The sequence below is a fragment of the Diceros bicornis genome, chromosome 40, assembly GCF_020826845.1.
Source record: "Diceros bicornis minor isolate mBicDic1 chromosome 40, mDicBic1.mat.cur, whole genome shotgun sequence".
Taxonomy (NCBI): Eukaryota; Metazoa; Chordata; class Mammalia; order Perissodactyla; family Rhinocerotidae; genus Diceros; species Diceros bicornis.
Window position 1 is genome coordinate 15,654,671 of NC_080779.1, and position 25,008 is coordinate 15,679,678.

A 25,008-nucleotide genomic window follows, 5' to 3' on the forward strand; every position below is an offset into this window, starting at 1 on the left:
GCCCCGGTGGCCGTGGAGGTAGGGACCCGTCCTCGCCCCACCGTCCAGGAAGCCTGCGCCCGCTTCCTTTCCCCCCCAGCGGGCCCGGTCCTCCGAGGCCCGTGCCCGCGCCTCCAGCCGCCCTCCCTGGCCCTCCTGACCCTGCCCTGCCCGCCCTTCGTGGGGAAGGCTTCCTGCCGAGTGCAGGCCTCACTCGGCAGCAGCTCCATTTTACAGGTGAGGAAACTGAGGCTGGGGCACCTCGGGGGCTGTGGTGGGCTCACAGGCAGTAAATGGCCAGCCCGGGACTCCTGCCTGCCCCAGGCCTGGAGTTGGTCCGCTCTGGCACGGCTGCTCGCCTCCTCTTGTGCGCTTTCATGAATTCCTTCCTTTGACACGTGTGTGTGTGTGCATTTTGCTCTGAACCGGGCACTGTGTTGGGCACACGGCTAGCCCAGACCCAGACGGGCCAGCCCTCCTCTCCTGGGTGGCACGGTCGCCAAGGCATGGTTTGCTTTGTTGAGGTGGAACTTTCTCCAAACTAATGTGAGAATTGGTTTATGTTGATTTGGCTTTTTTTTTTTTTTTTTTTTTTTAATGTTTCCCAGGGCACAAAGGGTAGCTGCTGTTTTTCTGGAAAGAAAGGCTTTCTGTTCCCAGTGTGATGGATGTGCAGTTTATATTAGAGACCGTTGAACTTTTCTTTGTGGGCTAGACTCATCTCGTTTCATCTTTGAGATTGCGAGCTGAGTCCTTGCTGACCAGGGCCACTGCTCTCACTGACATTCCTAAACGATCAAATATTTGTTTAAAAGGACAGACATAAAGCATGGTGTTATGAATAAGGCATCTTGAAAAAGCAGTATTCATAGAAACAGGACAGTTGTAATATTCTGAGTTAATCTTGGATCTTTTTACATCAAGGCTCTATGCATTTTGGATTGCATAATTATTTGGCCTCATGGCTATACTTTAAAACAGATTATTATTTTTTTAAATTATTGAGGTCATATTGGTTTATAACATTGTGTAACTTCAGGTGTACATTATTATATATCAGTTTCTGTATAGACTGCATTGTGCTCACCCCCAATAGTCTAGTTTTTATCCATCACCATATATATCTGCCCCTTGACCCCTTTTGCCCTACCCTCCACCCACTTCCGCTCTGGTAACCACTAATCTGTTCTTATCCATGTGTTTGTTTGTCTTCCACGTATAAGTGAAATCATGCAGTGTTTGTCTTCCTCTGTCTGACTTATTTCACTTAACATAATACCCTCAAGGTCCATCCATGTTGTTGTAAATGGACGATTTTGTCCTTTTTTATGGCTGAGTAGTATTCCATTGTGTATATATACCACATCTTCTTTATCCATTTATCAGTTGATGGATGCTTGGGTTGCTTCCACGTCTTGGCTATTGTGAATAATGCTGCAATGAACATAGGGATGCATAAATCTCTTTGTATTGTTGATTTTGTGTTCTTTGGATAAATACCCAGTAGTGGGATAGTTGGATCTATGGTATTTCTATTTTTAATTTTTTGAGAAATCTCCATACTGTTTTCCATAGTGGCTGCACCAGTTTGCATTCCCACTGGCAGTAGATGAGGGTTCCCTTTTTTCCACATCCACTCCAACATTTGTTATTTTTAGTCTTGTTAATTATAGCCATTCTGACGGGTGTAAGGTGATATCTCAGTGTAGTTTTGATTTGCATTTCCCTAACGATTAGTGATGTTGAGCATCTTTTCATGTGCCTGTTGGCCGTCTGTATATCTTCTTTGGTAAAATGCAAGACATTATTTTTCTTGTAGCCAGGAAAGTAAAAGAACGAAAAAGTCAGGTGACATGTTGAAATCACACTGTGAGACAGTGATGGAGAGTGGGGGAGATTGGGGAGGGAGGCTGAACGAACGATAAAGGCTTTGGACTTGGGTTTGCAGGATTGGGGGAGGCACTAACCCTGCAGTGGGATGTGTTAGGCAGATGGAGCTGCATTCTCTGGGCTGGACTGGAGAGGAGAGAGCATGGATGAAACAAGATGGTGTCAGTCCTTAGCCTGGAAAGAATATGAGTGAGATTGAGGAGGAAGGGGGTCCTGGCTGGTTGGGTGTTGGGGACTTGGGAGGGAGAGGGCGGAAGGAGAAGTAAAGTTTAGATGTTGAGTCTGTCTCCCCTTTTGACTGTAAGGTGGGTCCTTAACATTGCTGCTTTTGTCCCTTCTTGTGTTCCTGTCTCGACACCTAACACACAGTGCTTGGAGCATGTCAGATTAACCAGAATTGTCTTTTTTTAAAATTTATTTTATTTTATTTTATTTTTGGTGAGGAAGATTCACCCTGAGCTAACATCTGTTGCCAGTCTTCCTCTCTTTTTGCTTGAGGAAGGTTAGCCCTGAGCTAACATCTGTGCCAATCTTCCTCTATTTTTTGTAGGTGGGACGCCTAGCGCAGCATGGCTGAGGAGTGGAGTAGGTCGGGGCCCAGGATCCGAACCCTCAAACCTGGGCTGCCGAAGCGGAGCGCGCAGAACTTTAACCACTCGGCCATGGGGCTGGCCCCCCAGAATTGTCATTTTTAATAGATTCTGGGACGCATCTTTGTTCACATTTTAACAGCTCCGAAGTTGAGCTGGGTCCCACAATGGGTGATGTCTTCCTTTATGTCATCGTTCTCTTGGTAGCTTTTTGTTTTTCTTAGTGGCACAGAAAGTCACGGTGCTCTTAGCATCAGCAGCATGTAGCTCTGATGAAGTACAGTAGTCTCCTGTGACCTTGGTCTGGTAATTGCACGTTTCAGAGTTGGGGACTCAGGCAGAAAAGATGACCTGTTATCAGACTGTACCCTTCTACTGTCGTTCATTTCTTTTTCTTTAAATGCTCATGTTTTCAAGGAATGTGAGGGAGGGGGTTGGTAAAAGCCCAGAACAGCAGGTTCAAGTATGAAGAGCGTATTATTTCATGGGTTGGAGAGGGAAGAAGTCGCTGGTGGTTGTGTCTCCTTTCCAGGTAAAATTGGGCTGCCGTATAACCACTGGTGGATCAATACCTTTGAGTGAACCTTGCTTCGTGGCAGCCAGGCAGCCCAGGCCCGCGAGCCTGCTCATGACCAGCCAGTCTGGATATACCTGTTGGGACAGTGGGACCTGGGCTCCACCATCCGCTGGAGTCTTGGTGACCTGCTGCTGTGAGCTTCTCAAGGGCAAAAGACCATATCTTCCCCGTCCTGGTTTCCCATGCTCGGCACAGTGCCTGACACATCAGGGATGCTAAATTGGGGTTTACTGAGCAGAACTATACTGGACAAGTTGGGGCAAGTTGTCTTCCTGGTGCCTAAGTCAAAGTCTTTATCTCGTAGGAATCATGTTCTGGGTGAAGGTTCCATTCATAGCCCTTAATCCTCCGTGCAGCTGCCTTGTGAGCTGTTGGTTTTGTGAGCCTACCTGGAGACCTCCAACCCCCATTCTTATTTCCAGCCCTTGGCTTGCAGGATGAGCTTTGGGGACTTGGTCCACTTCTAAATTGGAACCTGCCTATATGTCAACCCACTTGGTGACTTTGCTCCCGGAGAGCCTCACTGGTTAAACCACAGGATGCTAGGGTCCTGGTTGGTGCAGCAGGTTGTCTCTGCTGGGTTTGGTGGTTAAAGAGGCGAGCAGGTCTCAGCCTGGGGAGAGCTAGAAAGGTGAGTGAGAATCTCCTGGAAACACAAGGCCAAAGTTCACCTTTTGTTTTGTCTCCAGAGAAGACGTGGGCAGGATCCTGGGGGCCCTCAGGATTTGCTGGCTTTGACCCCTGCTCCCCATCCCCATATAGAGTATATAGAAGTGGAGACTTAGGTGAGTTCCTTCTCTTCTTCGGCTGACTCTCAGGTTTCCGGGAGAGGGTTACATTGCTTGGAAAGGCTCCCACTGCCACTGCCACCACCAGTTGGCCAGCATTATTTTTTTAATCTTTGATGGTGACTTTGGGGATGTTTTTATGGTAAATATCTGATGATCTTCCAGATTTCAGTTTGATTTGTGAGAATTACTGATTATCACTATAATATTGTCAAAAAATTTGAAGCTGTTAAAAACAAACAAAAACTAGTTTTCAGCCACTCCCATAAAAATTGGTGCAGGCAAGAATCATCAAAGGATGCTAAAACTAGGAAATGAAAGTATGATGAGAGACAGAATGTTTACATAAACTCAGAGCTTCTTCCCATAAGATACTGATTAATTACAAAGGGAAAAATAATAATGTTATGGTGGAGAAACCTGGCAGATACCGCCTTAGCCAAGGGATTAAAGTTAGCAACACCAGTAGTGGGACAAATCGACACCATGTGCCTTCGGATATGACACACTGAGAAGGACACAGCATCACATCTGTGTATTCCTGCCCAAAACATATAACCTGAATCTAATCATGAGGAACATCACGCAAACCCAAATTTATAGAATCTACAAAGTAACTGGCCAGTACTCTTCAATAGTGTCAAGATCACATATTTACACGCACACACACATGTGCACACACACACACGTTAGAGAGATAATTAATGACAGAGTAAATATAGTGAAATGTTAACATTTGAGAATTTGGATGAAGGGCATATGGGAATTTTTTATGTTATTTTTGATAAGTCTAGAATTATTTCACAATAAAAAATAGAAAAGGCTGGTTTTTACAATTTTTTCCAGTAAGAATTATAGATATGGGAACTGAAAAATGGCTGGTGGGAGGATAAATTCATTCTACCACTTTGAGACTGTTTGGTTTTATCTACCGCAAATGGACACACCTATTCCTGGGACCCATCAATTTGACACATAGGTGCATTCCCAACAGAAATGTTTGTGATTGGATGTGTGGGTGTGTGTGTACAGAAAGCAAGCATAACAGTGTTCATAGAAGCATTATTGATCATAGTCAAAAACTGGAAACAGCAAAGATGTCCATCAGTAGTGGAAGAGTTAAGCCTATATTCATATAATGGAATACTATACAGCAATGAAAACGAACACACACAAACATAAAAGTGAACAAAAGAAGCCAGACACAAAAGAATCCATACTGTATGATTCTATTTATACATTATTAAAAAAAAAAAACAGGCAAAACGAATCTGTGGTGTAAGGTCTTCCCTTTGGGGCAGAGGGTGGAAGTGTACTGACTGGGAGGGAGCATGAGGGGGACTCTGAGGTGCTGGCATGTGCTATTTTTTTTACTTGGGTAATGGTTACCTAGGTGTGTTCACTTTGCGAAAATTCATCAAGCTGTATTCTTACTCTGGTACACTTTTCTGTGTGTATATTGTACTTTACTTTGAAGTTGACTGATTTGATTTGTCCCTAGCGTAGTGATGTTTGGTATATTGCATGTCACTATGGACTGAATTGTGTCTCCCCCCAAATTCATGTGTCGAAGCCCTAAACCCCAGTGTTATGGTATTCGGAGATGGGGCCTTTGGGAGGTAATTAAACTTAGATTAGGTCATGATGGATGGGGCCCCATGATGGGATTAGTGTCTTTATAAGAAGAGGAAGAGACCAGAGCCTGCACACGTGCTCTCTCTCTCCCCTGATACAATGAGCACACAAAGGAGAGGTCATGTGAGCACACTGTGAGATGGCAGCCCCCCACAAGCCGTGAGAAGACGCCTCAGAATGAAACCTGCCTTGCCAGCACCTTGATCTTGGACTTGGGGCCTCCAGAACTATGAGAAATGAACGTGTTGTTGAAGCCCCCCAGTCTATGGTATTTTGGTATGGCAGCCTGAGCAGACTAAGACACATATAAACGTACAATAGCATCAACCACCGAATTTTCCGAGAGGAGCCTGGGCTGAGTGCTGGGGACCAAGACAAGACTGGATCTGTGCTCTCAAGTGACTCAAGGAGAGAACTAAGTCATCAGTGTGGTAAAGATGGGTGAAGTGTGTGAGGGTGGAGAGGAGGGGCGAGAACTCGTGCAGCGTCCTCAGGCAGCAGTGACGCATTTGCTCCTCTGGTGTACTTCAGAGTGCCCCCCGCTCTGTGCTCCACCTGGAGAGTGAACGGCTGAGCTCCCAGAAACCAGAGCGTGCTGCTTCTCACGGTCCTGGGGAGCAGCAAAAACCCTCAGCTCTGGCGTGGAACAAAGGCTGGTGCTGTGTTTCCTACACTCAGTGGGCTCTGCATTGTTAGGGAGACACAGAAAGCACTTGTGCTCAGAAAAGAAACCAATTTAAAAAGGAGAAAATATCCTTCCCCCTGCCCCCTCCATCGCACGCAGCTTCTGCTGCATAAAGTTGGTCTGGTTGTGTCAGCAGTTTCTGATTCTTTTTATATTTTATTTTATCATCTCCATGGACTTCTGAACGCTGAAGCGTTTGCTTGGTTTAGGGCAGTTTTCCTGTTTTGGGTAAATGTTCCAGACTCAACTTGGTACTCTAAGTTCCCTGAATAAAAGATCTTTTAAACAGCAACTTGAATTCCCCTCTCCCCAGTAAATTCTCGAAAGGCATTGTCACTCACGTAGAATATTTCTGGAAGACTTTAGCGATGCTTTATATTCGTCGTTTCTCTTTCCCGTCTTGCTTCTTGATTAGCATCTACAGTGTGAACAGCTTTAAACGTGTTCTCCAGCTTTCCTGGGGGCTCTCGGAGGTTCAACGGCACCATTAGGGGTGAGCTTCAGTTTTGGTCTCCTTGTACTTTCTTTTTTTAAACGCAGTTTTACTGAGATACAATTCACATACCACACAGTTCAACCCACTTAAAGTATACAATTCATAGAGTTCTGCAGCCATCACCTTGGTCAGTTCTAGAACATGTTCCTCACCCCACAGAGAAACCCTGTACCCCTTAGCTATCACCCCCCAACTTCCCTCCTCCCTCCCAGCCCTAAGCAACCACTAATCTGCTTTCTGTCTCGGTGGATTTGCCCATCCTGAACATTGCACATAAATGGAACCACACAACATGTGGTCTTATGAGTCTGGCTTCTTTCCCTTAGTGTAATGTTTTCAGGGTGCATCTGTGTTATAGCATGTGTTGCTACTTCATTCCTTTTGTAGCTGAATAATATTCCGTTATATGGCTATACCACATTTTGTGTATCCGTTCAGCAACTGATGGACATTAGGGTTGTTTCCACTTTTTGGCTGTTGTGAATAATGCTGCTCTGGACATTCATGTACAAGATTTTGTGTGGACGTATGTTTTCATTTCCCTTTTGTATACACCTGGGAATGGAATTGCTGGGTCATGTGGTACCTCTGTGTTTAGCCTTTGAGGAACTGCCAGGCTGTTTTCCGACGCCCTTTTCCTTGCGTTATCAGTAAGCAAAGGAAATAATTTATTGCTCTTTAACTTTTGTAGGATTTTGCAAATTTTACTACTGACCAACTTCGCAGTTGTCTGTTAAAATACTTTCATAAAAAAGTTGGCAGTGTAATCACCACACTTACACCTCCTGCTCTCCATGTATTTCTCATCCTCTGCAAGTCCTCAGTGCTCCTAGGAATAGAGACATTTCCCCCAGTTGCGTTGTTATTTATGGACCAAACAGCTTTTCAGCTAATTCTCGTTAGAGGAACAATTTGTTTTGCTGATCTTGACCTGTGATCTCACCTACATGTTAAACCATTGCGCGTTTAGGTGGAAGGTTGCTCACAACTTCTGGTTGCTTGAGCTGATGTCTGGATTGTCCTCTGTGATCATGCTGATGTTGTGGCCATAGCAGCAAAATGATGTCGGAATCAGGAACATAGGAAAGACCTTGGACTTTGAGTATCACTCTTTCTGATACACACAAACGATTTTTAACATTTTCAGAGGCCTCCACCACCAGCCTCCACCTTCCACAGAGCTCAGTGCCGTTGCTGCCAAATATACGGTTATGGGCTGCATTGTGACCCCCTGAAATTCATATGTTGAAGTCCTAACCCCTTGCACCTCAGAATGTGACCCTGTTTGGACATAGGGTCTTTAAAGAGGTAATTAAGGCAAAATGAGGTCATCAAGGGTGGGCCCTAATCCAGTATGGCTGGTGTCTTTATAAGAAGAGGAGATTGGAACACGGACACACACACAGGAGATACCATGTGACGACACAGGGAGAAGACGGCCGCGTGCAAGCTAAGGAGAGAGGCTCAGAAGAAACCAGCCCGGGCCGGCCCGGTGGCTTAGCGGTTAAGTGCGCGCGCTCCGCTATTGGCGGCCCGGGTTCGGATCCCGGGCGCGCACTAACGCACCGCTTCTCCGGCCATGCTGAGGCCGCTTCCCACATACAGCAACTAGAAGGATGTGCAACTATGACATACAACTATCTACTGGGGCTTTGGGGGAAAAAAAGGAGGAGGATTGGCAATAGATGTTAGCTCAGAGCCGGTCTTCCTCAGCAAAAAGAGGAGGATTGGCATGGATGTTAGCTCAGGGCTGATCTTCCTCACAAAAAAAAAAAAAAGAAGAAGAAGAAACCAGCCCTGCCAGCACCTTGACCTTGGCCTTCTAGCCTCCAGAATTGTGAGAAAATAAATGTCTGTTGCTTAAGCCCCCCGGTCTGTGGTATTTGTTATGGTAGCTTGAGCTGACTGGTGCGTGCACCCTGATGCTCCTTTGTCCTGACACCTTGCGCTGTGGGCCTGATGGACAACTGCTCCCCTAAGTTCCAGACCATATCCTCTGCTTGGGTCATCCTGAAGCCTCCATTCTGGCTGCCTTTCCCCTTGGTCTCACCCTGGTCCTTCTTGTTTTCCCAGGGCCAGCAGTGCCTCCCGGGTAGAAGGCATACCCTGGCCAAGTATCCCCATGCAGGGAGAGAATGCCATCAGGGACTCCTGTCAAGCCTTGAACCACCTCTTCCCCCTGCTCCCACTTCTCCTTTACAAGGGGCAGTTCAGTCATTCCTTACCAGGGTCCCCTAGGAGGGCAGGACTGGGAAGGCCAACGGTGGACGCTTTCTACGCAAAGATGGCTTTGATTATCCCGGAAGCATTTTCATTTCATTTAACAGAATTTGCGTCTGTGCTTTCCTCAGATGATTTCTAATGTGGAAGTGATTTTATATGTTGAAAAGCTGGCCTCAACATTTGCTAAGTAGAAGCTGGTGATATTTTTAAGCTAGGTTTATCGAGGTATAATTTACATACAGTAAAATTCACCGTTTCTAGAGGTGCAGTTCAATGAGCTTTGACAAGTGTATATGGTTTGAGGAACCACCGCCACAACCCAGATGGAGGATATTTTCATTACCCTCTAAAGATCCCTCTCACACCTTTGCCCGGCAATGGCTTCTGAGCAGAGGAAGTCACATGATTGAGTTGAAGCTCTAGGAAGGTTGCATCAGAAGCAGTTTTCATGAAGACTGAAAGGAAAAGAGAGTGTAGAAGGAAAAGAGACTGGTTATTTTTTGAGGCGGAAAAACTAGAAAAAATTTCCACTGGCGAGTGGAAGGATGGGCGATCCTGGGCAACACCTCCCAAAGGCCCAAAGGCAGGCAGGGTGTCAGAACGAGGACAGAGGATGATTTTTAGTGCCATCCTTATCTCGCTGGTCCCCTAGGAGCTTCCAGTGCTGCCCTCCAGTGCTTAGATAGGCACAGATTCAGAAGTTTTATTGTTTAAACAGTTGTACAAAAATTACATACATTGTGCATAAATCGTTCACTTAATATGGTCATTTCACATTTCTCTAAGTATTTTTCTCTTTTTAATCCATGATTTCTACCAAGTTGTATTGACCTCTACTTACTTGACATTATTTTACATGTACTTTTTTTCTCTGGTATATTTGTATATTTATTTATCTATTATTATGGTGTGTAATATGTCTTTCATAAAACTTACTATTTTAAAGTGTATAATTCGGTGGCATTTAGTGCATTCACGGTGTTGTGCAACCGTTAGCACTTTCTAGTTCCAGAATATTTTCATCATCCAAAAAGGAAACCTTGTACCCGTTAGGAAGTCGCTCTCCATTCCTCCTCCCCACCCCACCCTCTGCCCAGCACCTGGCAATTACTCATCTACTCTCTGTCTCTATGGATGTGCCTATTCTGGGCATTTCATATATAGAGAATCATATAGTAGGTGGCCTTTTGTGTCTGGCTTCTTTCACTTAGCATAATGTTTTTGAGGTTTATCTGTTGTTATAGCATGTATCAGTGCTTCATTCCTTTTTGTGGCTCAGTAAAATTCCATCATATGGATGTACCACATTTTGTTTATCCGTATATTAGTTGAATGGACATTTGCATTTTGGCTCTGTGGATAGTGCTACTATGAACATTCATGTGCAAGGATTTGTCTGAGTACCTGTTTTCATTTCTTTTGGGTATATACCTAGGAGTGGAATTGCTGGGTCATATGGTAATTCTATGTTTACCTTACTGAGGAGCTGCCAAACTGTTTTCCACAGTGGCTGCACCATTTTACATTCATACCAGCAGTGGATAAAGGTTCTAATTTCTCTAATTCTCACCACCACTAGTTATTTTTTGTTTTTTTCTGATGACAGCAATACTAGTGGATGTGAAGTGGTATCTTACTGTAGTTTTGATTTGCACTTCCCTCATAAAGTGACTGATAACATTGAGCATCTTTTCATGTGCTTGTTGGCCATTTGTATATCTTCTTTTGAAAATGCTTATTCAAGTCTTTTGCTTATTTAAAAAAAAATTTTTTTTTGCTGAGGAAGATTTGCCCTGAGTTAACATCCCTGCCAGTCTTCCTCTACTTTATATGTGGATTGCCACCACAGCATAGCTGACAAGTGGTGTAGGTCCTTGCCCGGGATCTGAACCCACGAACCTGGGCTGCCAAAGCAGATTGCTCCAAACTTAACTGCTAGGCCACAGTGGCAGCCCCAGTGCTTATTTTTTTAACTGTTTTTTTTTTTTGCCTTTTTGTTGTTGAATTGTAAGAGTTCTTCATATATTCTAGATACTAAACTCTTATCAGATATATGATTTACAGATATCTTGTCCCATTCTCTAGGTTGTCTTTTCATTTTCTTGACAGTATCCTTTGAAGCACAAAATTTTTAATTTTTATGAAATCTAATTTATCTGTTTTTTCTTTTGTTGCCTATGTGCTGGTGTCATATCTAAGAATCTGTTGCTAAATCTGAAGTCATGAAGATTTACCCCTGTGTTTTCTTCTCAGAGTCATATAGTTTTAATGCTTACATTTAGATTTTTCATCTATTTCGAGTTAATTATTGTGTATGGTGTCTGGTGAGACGAGTCTAACATTATTCTTTTGCACGTGGTTGTCCAGTTGTCCTGGCACCGTTTGTTGTAGAGACTCTTCTTTCCCCATTAAGTGATCTTGGCATCTTTCATGAAAATCAGTTGACCATAGATGTACGTGTTTATTTCTGGAATTTCCATTCTATTCCATTGATATATACTTCTGTCATTATGCCGGTACCACACTGTACCACACTGTATTGATTACCGTACCTTTGTACTAAGTTTCAAAATCAGAAAGTTTGTCTTCCAACTTTGTTTTTCTTTTTCAGAATTGTTTCAAGATCCCTTGTGATTCCACATGCATTGTAGGATTGTCTTTTCTGCAAAAAAGGCCTTTGGGATTTTGAGAGGGATGCATTGGTTCTGTAGACTACTTCAGGGAGTTTCACCATCTTAATGATAATAAGCCTTCCAGTCCGCAAACAAGCAACGTCTTTCCATTTATTTATGTCTTCTTTAATTTCTTTCAACAATGTTTTGTTGTTTTCAGAGTTTAACCTTTGTTAAATTTATTCCTAAGTATATTAATTGTCCATTTCATCTAGGTTAACTAATTTGTTTGTGTACAATTGTTCATAGTATTCTCCGTTTTCGTAATTTTAATTTCTACGGTCAATTGTAATGTCCCCACTTTAATTTCTGATTTTATTAATTTGAGTTTTTCTCTCTTGGTCAGTCTAGCTGAAGATTTGTCCATTCTGTTGGTCTTTTCAAAATAACAAACATCTAGTTTTATTGATTATCTCTGTAATTTTTCTATTCTCTATTTCTTTTGTCTCCCCTCTAATCTTTATTATTTCCTTCCTCTGCAAGCTTTGGGTTTAGTCTGCTTTTCTTTTTGTAGTTCCTTAGGGTGTAAAGTTAGGTTACTTAGTCAACAGCTTCTTTTTTAATGTAGGTAGTCATAGCTATAAATTTCTCTCTGAGCATTGCTTTTGCTGCATGACATAAATTTTGGTATGTTGTGTTTCTGTTTTCACTTATCTCTAAGTATTTTTAATTTCTCTTAGGATTTCTTCTTTGATCCATTGGTTGTTTAAGAGTTTGTCGTTTTATTTCTACATAGTCGTGAAATTCCCAGTTTTCCTTCTGTTATTTCTAGTTTCTGTTGTGATTGGGAAAGATACTTTATATGATTTCAGTCTTTTTAAATTTATTGAGACTTGTTTTGGGGCCTAGAATATGATCTGTCCTAAAGAAAATTCCATCTGTACTTGAGAAGAATATGTATTCTGCTGTTGTAGGGTGAAGTGTTCTATATGTGTCTGTTATGTTTGGTTGCTTTATAGTGTTGTTCAAGTGTTCTATTTTCTTTTGATCTTCTGCCTAGTTGTATTATTGCAAGTAGGATATAGAAGTCTTCAACTCTTATTTTATAACTATTTCTCCCTTCATCTGTGTCATTTTGCTTCACATATTTTGGATCTCTGTTTTTAGATGCATGTATAATTGTTATATCTTCTTGATGATTGGTCCTGATGTCAATATATAATGGCTTTCTTTGTGTCATAGTAATTTTTTTTTCCCCCAAAGCCCCAGAAGATAGTTGTGTGTCATAGTTGCACATCCTTCTAGTTGCCGTATGTGGGACTCGGACTCAGCATGGCCCGAGAAGCGGTGCATTGGTGCGCGCCCGGGATCCGAACCCTGGCCGCCAGTAGCGGAGCACGTGCACTTAACTGCTAAGCCACGGGGCCGGCCCCAGTAATTTTTGACTTACAGTCTATCGTGTCTGATATTACTATAGCTACGTACCAGCTCTCTTTGGGTTTCTATTTGCATGAAGTATCTTTTTTATCCTTTCACTTTCAGCCTTTTTCTGTCTTTGGATATAAAATGAGTCTCTCGTAGACAGCATGTAGTTGGATCCTGTTTTTTTAATCCATTTTGCCAGTATCTGCCTTTTGATTTGAGAGTTTAATCAATTTACATTTAAACTACTGATAAGGAAGAATTTCTGCCATTTTGCTATTTGTTTCCTGTATATCTTACATCTTTTTTGTTTCTCAGTTTCTCAATTATTGCCTTCTTTTGTGTTTAATTGATTTTTCTGTAGTGTACCATTTTGATTCCCTCCTCATTTCTTTTTCTGTATATTTTTTGGTTATTTTATTGGTGGTTACCCTAAAGATTATGATTTATATCTTAAATCTATAACAAACTAATTTGAATTAATACCAACTTAGCTTCAATAGTATACAAAACTCTGCTGCTATACAACTCCATCCCTTGTCTTTGTGTTTTTATTGTCACAAATTACATCTTTAAACATTGTATGTTCATTAACATAGATGTATAATTATTATTTTATGCATTTTTCTTTTAAAGCATGTAGGGGAAAAAGAAGAGTTACAAACCAAAAATACAGTAATACTTGCATTTTTATTTACCTATAAATATCACATAGTTCACAATCTAGTTCAGATTAATACCAACTTAACTTCAATAGGATACAAAAATTTTGCACCTATATAGCTTTATTCCCTCCCCCTTTGTGCTGTTATTGTCATATAAATTTATACATATATAAATATATACATAACTTTATACGTTGTGCAACCATCAAGACAGATTTATAGTTACTGCTTTATGCACCTGTGTTTTAAATCAGATAGGAGAAAAAGAATTATAAAGAGAAACTGCATTTATACTGTCTTTTAAAAAGACCCGTGTGGTTATCTTCATCAGTGTACCTGTTTCTTCATATGGATTCAAGTTACTCTCTAATATTCTTTCACTGCAGCCTGAAGAACTTACTTTGGTATTTCTGGTAGGACAGGTTTGTTAGCCAAGAATTTTCTCAGTTTTTGTTTATCTGGGAACATCTTAATTTCTCCCTTTTTTGAAGGATAGTTTTGTTAGATATAGCATTCTTGGTCCATACTCTTTTCTTTCAGCACTTTGAATATTCCATCCCACTGCCTGCTGATCGCCACGATTTCTGATGAGAAATCAGTTGTTAATCTTATTGAGAATCCCTTGTAGTGGTGAATCACTTCTCTCTTCCTACTTTCAAGATTCTCTTGTTGGTTTTTAGTGGTTTGATTATGATGTATCTAGGTGTGGATCTCTTTGAGTTTATCTTACTGGAGTTTGTTGAGCTTCTTGGAAATATAATAGTCTCTCTCTCTCCCCCTCTCTCTCCATCCCCCCATCTCTATCTCTCTCAACTCCTTCTGAGACCCCTATTATGCATATGTTGATATACTTAATGGTGTCCCATTGGTCTCTGGGCTTCTGTAAATTTTCTTTATTATTTTTTTATTTTGTTCCTCAGACTCAGTAATCTCAATTGGGCTATCTAAAAGTTCACTGATGGGGCCGGCCCTGTGGCTTAGTGGTTAAGTGTGCGCGCTCCGCTACTGGTGGCCCAGGTTCGGATCCCGGGCGTGCACTGACGCATTGCTTCTCTGGCCATGCTGAGGCCGCATCCCACATACAGCAACTAGAAGGATGTGCACCTATGACGTACAACTATCTGCTGGGTCTTTGGGGAAAAAAACGAGGAGGATTGGCAATAGATGTTAGCTCAGAGCCCGTCTTCCTCAGCAAAAAGAGGAGGATTGGCATGGATGTTAGTTCAGGGCTGATCTTCCTCGGAAAAAAAAAAAAAAGTTCGCTGATTCTTTCTTCTGCCTGCTCACATCTGGTGTTGAAACCTTTTAGTTAGTTTTTCATTTCAGTTTTTGTACTTTTCAACTCCAGAATTTCTGTTTGGTTCCTTTTAATAATTTCTGTATCTTTATTGTTATTCTCTGCTTGGTGAGGTATCATTCTCCTGGTATCCTTTAGTTCTTTGTCTATCATTTCGTTTAGCTCTTAGAGCATATTTTAGACAGTTCATTTAAAGTTTTTGTCTAGTAAGTCCAGTGTCTGGCCTTCCTCAGGGACAGTTTCTTTTCATTAATTAATTTTTTCCTATGAATAGGCCATATTTTCTTGTTTCTTTGCATGCTTTGTAATTTTTGTTGAAAATTGGACATTTTGAATATTATAATGCAGTAACCCTGAAAATAAGATTCTACCCCCTCCTCAGGGTTTGTTATTGCTGCTTGTTGTGAGTTGTAGTTTGTTTAGTGACTTTCTAAACTATTTTCCTAAAGACTGTATTATTTTGTTGTACAGTCATTGAAGTCACTGTTCCTTTAGCTCAGTGGTCAACTGGTGATTTGATAGAGATTTCCTTAAATGCCTATAGCAAAAAAACAAAAGACCCTGACAACAGCAAAGCTTTCCTGGTCTTTGCAGCTCGGCTCTGTGTTGCAGTAATCCTTCAATGCTTGGCGAGGCTGTTTGCAACTCTGCCTTTGCCTTCACTGCCGGGTTATGTAGAGCCCAACAAGCAGCCACGGGTGAAAGCTTACCGTCTTCTCAGGCCTTTCCTCAGCGTGCCTTAGCCCTGGGCCTGCATGGGGCCTTCTAGACTCTCTGGTTTATATGGGAGCTTTTCAAAACCTGTATTCCTCTGCATATCTCCTTCCTCAGCCCCTTCCTTTTCAGGCCATTCAGTCTCTCTGCTGCTTGCCCCATCTGTTATCCCTTGCCCCAAGTGGCTGTGCTATTAGATTTGCCTTTAAACACAAGTGCTGCCCAGGAGACCGCTCCAGCCCTGAGCAAGTTCTGAGGGGAGTGAAACAAAGGCAAGGCCCTGAGTCAGTGCCTCAGGGAGCCACCTGACGGGTCAAAACACACAACTACAATTCTTTGAGAACAAGTTTTTATTGCCCCCTCTGGCACCAGCAGGCCACACCAGGAATGCAGTCCCCATGGCTGCCTCTGAGCTGGGGAATGGGGGATGATAGGCGAGTAAGTTCGAAAGCAAGAGCACAACCTTACTGAAATTTAGCAGGTTCTTTTTTCATTAAGCATTCCCCTACTTGTTGTTAGTTTTTTATTACATGCCAGAGTTCTGTAAGTGTTGGTTCTGACCGTTTTTGCCAGCTTAATCGTTGCTTTTGTGAAGGGACAGATTTTGGGGGTTCCCTCCTCCCAGGTATGGATATTTTTACAGTTATTTTTCTACTGATAGATTGCCTTCTAAAAAGAGTCAACTGTTTTACTTTGCTATCAGCAATGCATGTCCTCACAGCCTTGTCAACATGCATTGTTATAAATTTAAAATTTTTTGATGATTTAGTTATTATTGAGTAATAGTTCACAGTCATATTGATTTGCATTTCTTTCACTATTTTCGAATTTGAACCCTTGTTGAGTTAGTGTTTGTCTGTTTGTAAACCGTTGTTTCCTTTGATCATTAGACTCTTGAGCCTGTTCAGATATTAGCCTTTCATCTGCATTTCAGTTCCTCTGGGCCTGGGCTCAATATGATGAGAGATGTTCGGGTATGTGGCGTGGTCTGTCTCAGCGGGAGGCACGCAGCTCCAAGCAGTGGAAGGGACTTGTTGGACCAGTCCTGGGGGCTCTGTAAATCATTCATTCATTCAACAGAAATGCGCCGAGCCCTACTGTGTACCACGTCTGTGCTGGCGCTGGGGAAATGGCAGTGACCAGACAGCCTGCACCACCCCTTGTGAGCAAACAGCCATGCGAGGGTGACACCAAGCAAGCGAGACAGTGCAGGATGTCATCTCGGAACACAACTTTTCTACTGGGCTGTGTTGGTTTTAATTTTATGCGGGTTTAAAAAAAATGTTGATGTCCTTACACTTGCCCGTCACGCCCTTGAAATGAGAGGTCAGATCAGGCCCCCTTCACCTCAGCAGCTTGATCATGGTGCACGTGCTCGGTCTTTGGGGTGGAGCTGGAGGGAGAATTCCCTCCTCAGCACTGGTGGGCCAGGCGCTCCCTTCTGGGGAACCTAGGGCTTCTTCCGGAGGCTTCTCTCACCTCACAGGCCATTCCTTCCAGGACAAGACGTCCAGTGGTCTGCAGATGGCCAGGCCCCAGAAGACTGTGCAAGCCCTTCCTCGGAGAGAAGGTAGGTGTCTCTCATCTGCACAGGTAGAGCCCTTCTGAGCTTTGGGGCCACAAAGGAGTGGAAACCCATGGTTGAGGGATTCCGCTGTATCCTGCCCACAGCAGTTCCGAGCTCCCCCTGTCCTCACCCAGCGTGGTGTGGTGGCTGGGGTGGTGGTGGGCAGGTGGGGACACTGCAGTACCATGTCCCATCCACAGAGGTCCGGGCAGCCGCCGCCATGCCCGTCCTCCTGCCGGGCCTGAAGCACAGCTGCTTTGACCATGCTCCACGCCAGCGGCGCCTCCGCCCCACCCGGCGCCTCTGCAGTCCCGCCTCAGCTCCCGCTCCCAAATCATCGAAGAAGCCCAGGATGCAGGCAACCGGGGACATGTTCCCCACCGACTGGAGCCCGCCACCTGTAGAGTTCCTGAACCCGAGGGCACTGCAGGCTGGCGGGGGGGCCCCAGCGCAGAGCTGCGTGGGCACGGTGGGGCCTCAGGGCCTGAGGAGACTGGCCTGCCAGCTGCCTGAGGAGTTACAGCAGGAGCCCCAGGACTCAGACCACAGGGGGCGCCTGGCCTCCTTGGGGGGGCTGTTCTGGAACATGGCAGGCCCTCGTCAGAAGGCTGCAGCTCCAGTGGTGGACACCCGCACCTCGGTAAGCCAGTGGCCACCCCTCGTCGGCCACCCTCCTCAGTTGCCCGCAGGCCATCCCTTTTTGGCCACTCCTTGGCCACGCCCCAACTGCCCTTCTTCAACTACCTCCCCTTGAGCATCCCTTCTCGTCCTCATACTCCCCATCTCTCCCCAGCCCCCTCGTGGCTGGGAGCTGGGGCCCCCAAGGCTGGGCTGCACCTCTCCCTTTATTTCTGCTCTTAATTCCTGCTAACAGATGGCGTGGGGATGGTGCCAAATTTGATGCCGCTCCTCTGTAGGGCCCTTCAAGGCCTCCTTTATGGCCCTGGAGAAAGGAGGGACCGTGTTACTGGGGTGTGGTCTAGGTCAGGCACAAAGACTCGAGCTGACTCTGGTCCAGTGGATCCATATTCCTAAATGCACGCTTCAGTGATGAACTTCAAGTTGGGAATGAGCTGCTGTTGCTAGGTAGACTGTGGGGACATAGACCCAGGAAATTTATTCTAAAAATAGGGCTTAATTATTTGTGATAGCCCAAGGTTGTCAATAACCTAAGTGCCCACCGCTAGGGAACTAATAAATTATTATGTTCTAGTCATACATCAGAATACCCTCTCTTTAGTATTGATATGGAATGACCCTCAAGCAGACTGCTAATTGAAGAGAGCAAAGTGCAGGACATGGTGTAGAGTATGCTATCATTTGTGCTAAAGTAGAGAAGCTATGCTACATTACTGTCTGCTTGTCTGTGCGTAAAATGTCTCTGAAAGCACACCGGGGAAGGAACACCCGTGGTCACCTGTCGGGAGGGACCTGGCTGGCTGGGGATGGGGTGAGGAGGAGATGTTTTACTGTATGCCTTGGTACTTTTTGATTTTTTAATCATGTGACTGTATTGCCTATTCAGAAAAGTAGACAAAATAAATAAAGGGCTTAATTTAGATTAAATGTTATTCTTCCCCACCCCCATCTTTGTCTCTCTCTTTCTTCCCCATTCTCATGTCTTGTCTCTCCAGTTTGCCTCTGGGGGCTCAGAGAGCTACATCAATAGCTTAGAATACTTACTGCAGGAGAAGAGGTAAGTGTTGGAAAGGATCCATCCTGGGGTGTTCGTTTCTGTGGGGTTGGCAGTAATTTCAGGAGGGTCATCCTCTAAGACTCATAGTAAATTCCTCTCAGGATAAAGCAGCCTACCCCACCCCTACACAGCTTGCCTCCCGGACCCCCACCATGTACAGACCCGTCTTTCCTGGTCCTCTCCCGCCCTGGGCTCTGTTCTGTGCAGTTCACGCCAGTTTGGGAGGTCTCCACACCCATTCACGTGTTCTGTTAGAGAGAAGTGGAAAGAGGAGTAGCTTCGACAGAGGGGTACAGGCTGACTGTTGCCTCGACAGGATGCGGGGCAGATGTGAAGTGCCGGCCTTTCCTGCTGCCCCGTTCTGCTCTGGCGCTTAATCACGCTTTGCTCATTTTCCCATAGCACTGCATCTGTTTCTCGTCTGCCTTCTCCCTGGTGTGATGGTGAGCCTCGTGGCACGTAGAAGTTAGTTTCTAAAGGCCAAGTCACATCCAGTCAGAATAGGAAATCCCTTAAGGAGGCAGAGGTGGCCTTGGAGACCAACAGGCCAACACCACCCGTGCTCTTCTTTAGTCCAACATCAGGTGAAGTGGTTGGCTTGCCCTGAGGGCCCATTCTGAGTGAAAACACTAGAACCCTGCTCTACACGGTAGGTTCCTCACTCTGCTTGAAGGACTGGGGCCGGCTGGGATGGCATGCTCCTGCGTCCAGGTCAGCTTCACTCCTGGGCATGTTCTCTGATGGAACATACGTGTGGGACAAATTATTGTTTTCTCCCCTTTGTCCATTCCTGGCCCTCTGGCCCACCCCAGCGTTGTCTCCCTCCTCCATACCACGCCTCTGGGCTCTTAATAACTCATGGCTTTTGTAGTTTGACTCCTTCACCTGAGTATGTTTTCTCCTATGCCTAGAGTGTAAGTTAGGGGAGGAGCTGTGCGTATATATTTCCGCAGTGCCCAGCTCTGTGCTGCAAATGTAGTAGATGCTTTTTTTTTCCTTTTTTGGCTTGAGTGATGCAACAGCCTTTATTGTTACAGCAACACTGATATATATGCCCCATTCTCGGTTGGGCCTACGCCCACCTCACCCCACCACTTGGTGCTGGCCACTGTGGAACTTTGGTGGGGGATCAGAATCCCTAAGCAGAGCTAGAGGGAGGGAAGTGGGACTGGTGAGTGTTGGGGTCACCCAGGACCAAGGGTTTAACAGGGTCAGGACACCTGAATCCTCCACCCGGGTGGGGACTGGGAACACTTGGATCTTGGGTTCAAGATTTGGCAATGTCTTGACCTGGGTTCAAAGCTGGGGCCTTCGTCCAGGGTTCAGGATTTGAGAATCCCTTGGTCCCAGACCTCAGCTTTGGGGCTGAGCATGGGAGACGAGTGCGTCCCAGATTTCAGTTGCAGGGAGTGTCTCTGGGTCCAGAGTTTGAGGTTGACCATAGATGCTCTGGTCCTCAAGCCAGGAAAGTGAACAGTTGTGGGGAACTGCCATGCCTGCTCATCAGTGCGCCTGGCGTTGGGAGGTTCTCGCTCTGCCCTGGGCCCTGGGCCAGGCAGTGGACATGCGGAGCTGATGGTGCAGCCCCTGCTCGCCTGGTGATTTAATAGGATGATTCTAGTATTTACCATGCTGTAGAGTTGCCATGGAGGGGCCCTCCAGGGCCCAACTTAACCTGAGGGTCAGAAAAGGCTCCCCAGAGGTGTCCCTGTCCTTGAACCTTGGGGGATAAGAAGATTTGGGGGGACAGCAGGGGTGACCATACACGTAAAGGTAGGTGGGACAGAAATTCTGGTGGCTGGCTAGGACTGAAATTGTCAGTGCTGGGCAGTGGGGGGTGGGGATGGACATAGCAGGAGATACAGCCGAGGTGTGCAGTGGGGCTGGGTCGTGAGGGACCTCAAGAGCATAAGGTAGAGTCGTGGGAGAATTTTAGGCAAGTAGTGACATGTTTTTTCCCACGTGTTTAAGAGAGATCACTCAGGCTGCGTTATGGAGAAAGGATGGTCAAGGCGAGAGAGGAAGTAGGGTGAATGGAAATGAGATGGGGCCCCGGGAGGAGGGCGATGGGGACCCTGGTGAATCTGCTGACCTGGGTGGCTGGGACCTGTGTAGAAAGGAATTCAGAATTGGGCATGTGGTGTCAGAGGGGCCAGAGCACGTTCAGCTGGAAGTCATCCAGTTATGGCTGGCTAGGAGGATCTGAACTCAAGACAGAGGCCTGGGCTGGAGACAAAAATCTTTGAGAAGTGAGGACCTGTGGGCAAAGCCGGGGTGAGCACCTGGAGGGGCAGGACAGGGGCTGAGGAGGCTCCTGGGGTTCCCTCAATGGCCTGAGGGAACAAGGACAGAGAAGGTAAGGGTTGGGCTGGAGCCAGCTCAGGTTTGCCGTGTGGTTAGGGCAGGAGGGAGGGGGAGAAGTCGGGGCTCCTGCAAGATAACGTTGGCATTCAGGGCCTGTGGAGGGGCCAGTCGAACGAGAAGTGAGGCACTCAGGCCTAGGGGGAGAATGTGGGCCTCCAGGCCTCTGGGGCTGAAGGACACAGGGTAGGGAGAGTCAGGGAATGAGCGGGATTGGACGGGCCACCTTTGGGGCTGGAGAGGCAGGCCATGTGTCGGGGGTCCAGGGAGCGCTGGGCACAGGGCCCTCACCTGGTCAGTGAGGCTGGACCCCAGGAGGAGCAGAAGGGCTAGGCACAGGCCTTGGTGTGTTAAAAAGTGAGAAAATGCCAAAACAAGGTACACAGATAAAGGCGTGTTTGAAGTTGTGTGATGAAAATCATCTGCTCGTTCAGAGACAGCACAATTGATGCGATGCAGTCCCTCTCCCCTGCCCCCTAGAATCTCAGTGTGGGAGCCTTTTCGCAGGGAGACCGGGGCAGTGCACCCCCTGGTCCTCCGTTCCTAGGTCTTGCTGTGTTCGTGGGGGTCCCTGCAGCCCAGTGACAGGGCTGCATGACCCAGAGCAGCGCTGACCCCTGTTGTTGGTTCTCATCTCCCTGCAGGGAACAGGCCCTGGAGCAGGAGCGCGAGAAGCTGCTTCTGCAGGGCTGTCCTGATCTCAACTCCGTGGATCTCAATGAAGATGAAGCGTCTCTCACACCCGAGCACAGGTGGGGGGAGTGGGCACAGGTGGGGGGCAATGGTCAGCCCACTTCGGGCGGGGTCCCCACACCCACCTCTCAAGACAGAGGGTTTAAGTGCCCACCTGCTCTCGGTTTTGGATAGAGTTTCAACCAGCAATTTGTGTACATTTGTGAGTTCCCAAGCTGCCTCCTTCTCTTAAACCCACATTCATTCATTGATTCGAGAAATATTTATTCACCTGTGTGTCAGGGTCTAGTGTGGGCCTTTGAGGACACAGATGTAAAACACGGCCTGCTTTGCCCCTTGTCTGCCCAAATTTATAGAACCAGATCTCTTGGGAAAATAACTACACAAAACCACAGTCTAAACGAAAACTGCCTTTAAAGGGGAGAGTACACCCACATTTTTCATCTTCCCCTGTCTGGAGAGAAGAAGGTGGCTTCTGTCAGTGCTGTCATCTAGGCAGGAGTCTGCGGGCCTCTTGGCTGGAGGGAGGGCTGGATTCATCTGTACCACAGGGTCTCAGAGATGCCCGAGGACTGCACTTGAATCCATCTTCAGAGTACCCTCTCATCCACCCATCCATGTGTCTATCAGTCTTTCCTTCCTTCCTCCCTCCCTCCCTCCCTCCCTCCCTCCCTCCTTCCCTCCTTCCCTCCTTCCCTCCCTTGAGTGCCAACCTTGTGCCTGACTCTGTTAAGACTCTGGGGATACAGCAGGAACAAAACCAGGCAGAGACCTCTGCCCTCATGTTGCTCGCTTTTCGGGCGGGGAGACAGACAGTGAGCAGGATGAGTGAAGATGTGTGACAGTGCTAATGAGAAAGGATAAAGTGGGAGGGGCATAAGGAGGGTTGGGAGGGTTGTGAGGTTTTGGATGAGGAGTCAGGGAAGGCCTCCGTGAGCCGATGACTTCTAAGCAGAGCCCTAGAGGAGGTGAGAGCCAGCTCTTGGGGGCGCCCTGCAGCGGGAGTGCACCTGGTGTGCTGGTGGAGCACAAGAAGGGGCAGGTGGGGGAGAGCAGGTCAGGGAGGCTGAGGGTGGGCTTGAAGCCAGACCTTTCCCTGTGCCTGAGCTGGCCACCGTTCATCTGAACAGGATCTTCTGCCGCTGTGTTGTGGGTAGACTGGAGGAGCGTGGGGGCGAGGGTGGAAGAAGGGAGACAGAGGGGCAAAGGACACTACAGTAGTAATCTGAGAGAGGTTGTGGTGGCTGGGAGTGAGGGTGGGGTGGTGAGGAGTAGGCAAATTCTGGATATATTTTCAGGGTAGTACTGATTGGATTTACTGATGAACTGGATGGAGGATATGAGAGAAATACAGGAATCAAAGGGGACCTGAGGGTCCTGAGCAACTGAAAGGTTGGAGTTGTCTTTAATTAAATTGGGGAAGACCAAGTGATGCAGGCTGGGGTGGAGGTGGGGGTGTGGGATCAAGAGTTCATTTGGGGGATCCCAGGAGTGAGATCAAGTAGGTGGCTTGGATACCCTTGTCTGGAGGCGCAAGCTTGGGAGTCACCTTGTGTAAGTGACACATAAAGCCACAGAACTGGATGAAGTCACCTGGGAAGTGAGTTTATAGAGAGAAGAGCAGGGGCCCAAGGGTGCAACGTGGAGGGCACAGTGACCTCGAGAAGAACAGGTCTGGTGGACGAGTTGGGGTGAACCTGACTGGAACAAGTTTATAGGTGAACAGGAGGAGAGGTCGAAAGAGAAAAATGGGCAGTAGCTGAAGAGAGAAGTGGAGTCAGGATAGATCTTTCTGACTGTCTGTCTGTCTCCTTTTTTCCCCTCCCTCCCTTCCTTCTTTTCTTCCTCTCCCTCTCTCCCTCCCTCGGGGACCATGTGCCAGGAGGAGCTGGGGTGGGCTACAGGAGGAGGCCACCTCAGCCACGTGACTGGGGGCAGGTAGGTCAACACGCCCTGGATCATCTGCCTGTCCAGGCTTTGCTTTTTCTGCAAGTCTGAGTTACGTTATTGAGCGTTGGTCCGGGCGGTGACAGGTCAAGGTGTGATGCACACTCTAGGTTAGCATCTGCATCCACTTACTAAGGGGTCTGTGAGCGATAACATACAGACCTCCTCGGGGCCTCCACTTTTAGGCTCCCCAGATTGTTTACATTGTTGTTACTGCCCAGAGATGATGATGAGCAACACCTTGGCTGGCTGTTTGCTTTTTTCCTCAGGTTTTTCTGATAATCGTATCTGGACTAGATCAGGGATCAGCAAACTCTTTGTCAACTTGGTAATTAGTGACTATTTTAGGCTTTGTGGGCCACACAGTCTCTGTTTTGGCGGGAAAGCTCCTGTAGAGGATACGTAAATGGTGAGGGGGCCTCCGTTGAGGTAAAACCTTATTTACAGAAACGGGCAGGAGTTGGCCGAAGACTGTAGTTTGCTGACCCCTGGCCTGGAGTAAGAGGCCCTCTGCTTCCTAACCAGTACAGTTTTCACTGTGGAAATCTGAGCGTTCACGTTTGAAGAGCCATCCAGATAGGCTGAGAGCTGCTCACATGCTGCCCAGAGAGACCCAGGGGAAGGGTGCCGTGCCAGGTGAACCCCGGAAGGGGAGATGTGGGGCACTCAGACTGAGTGGAGACAGCAGGTTTGAGCTAAGGGCCTCCCTGGACAGGAATGCCTCCGCAGCATCATAGGTGGTGAAAGCAATTTTCTCTGTCGGGGCTTGTGGAGTGATTTCCAGGTTCCCCATTCCCTGGATAGACAGCCTTGGAATTAAATCTTTCAAAACCTTTTAAAATCTCTGTAGCAAGCATAATTATTCCAGCTCTTTGCCTTTCTACTGAGTACATCCAGGATTCTGGAAGTCACGGCTTGGATGTTTTGAAATTCCCCACAGGAAGGGAGTTATCTGGGCAGCTGGCTTAAGACAGAAGGTGTTCCAGACTTTGAAATCGCTAATAGTTTTCTGGGTCCATGACATTTTCAAGTAGTACTGTGAGAAACCCTTTTTGACAACAGCCACTTTGATGTGGTGGTTTTAATGTGGGATCATTTTGATGGGACTGTTCAGCTCTTTGCTTCAAAGAAAATTACTCACTGATGTACAAAGCCAGCAACCTCTTCCATC

The 25,008-nt window shown here is 46.2% G+C and overlaps 1 protein-coding gene across 1 annotated transcript in view; it reads left to right on the forward strand.

The window, feature by feature from the left end:
• FAM178B (family with sequence similarity 178 member B) overlaps positions 1-25,008 on the forward strand; it is a 107,981-nt gene that overhangs the window by 563 nt on the left and 82,410 nt on the right. Inside the window, exons 2-5 of the mRNA XM_058534517.1 lie at positions 17,074-17,143; positions 17,341-17,780; positions 18,775-18,836; positions 21,842-21,949. Of these exons, the coding sequence (XP_058390500.1) occupies positions 17,098-17,143; positions 17,341-17,780; positions 18,775-18,836; positions 21,842-21,949 (656 nt within the window). The 5' untranslated portion in view covers positions 17,074-17,097. The remainder of the gene's footprint in view (positions 1-17,073; positions 17,144-17,340; positions 17,781-18,774; positions 18,837-21,841; positions 21,950-25,008) is intronic.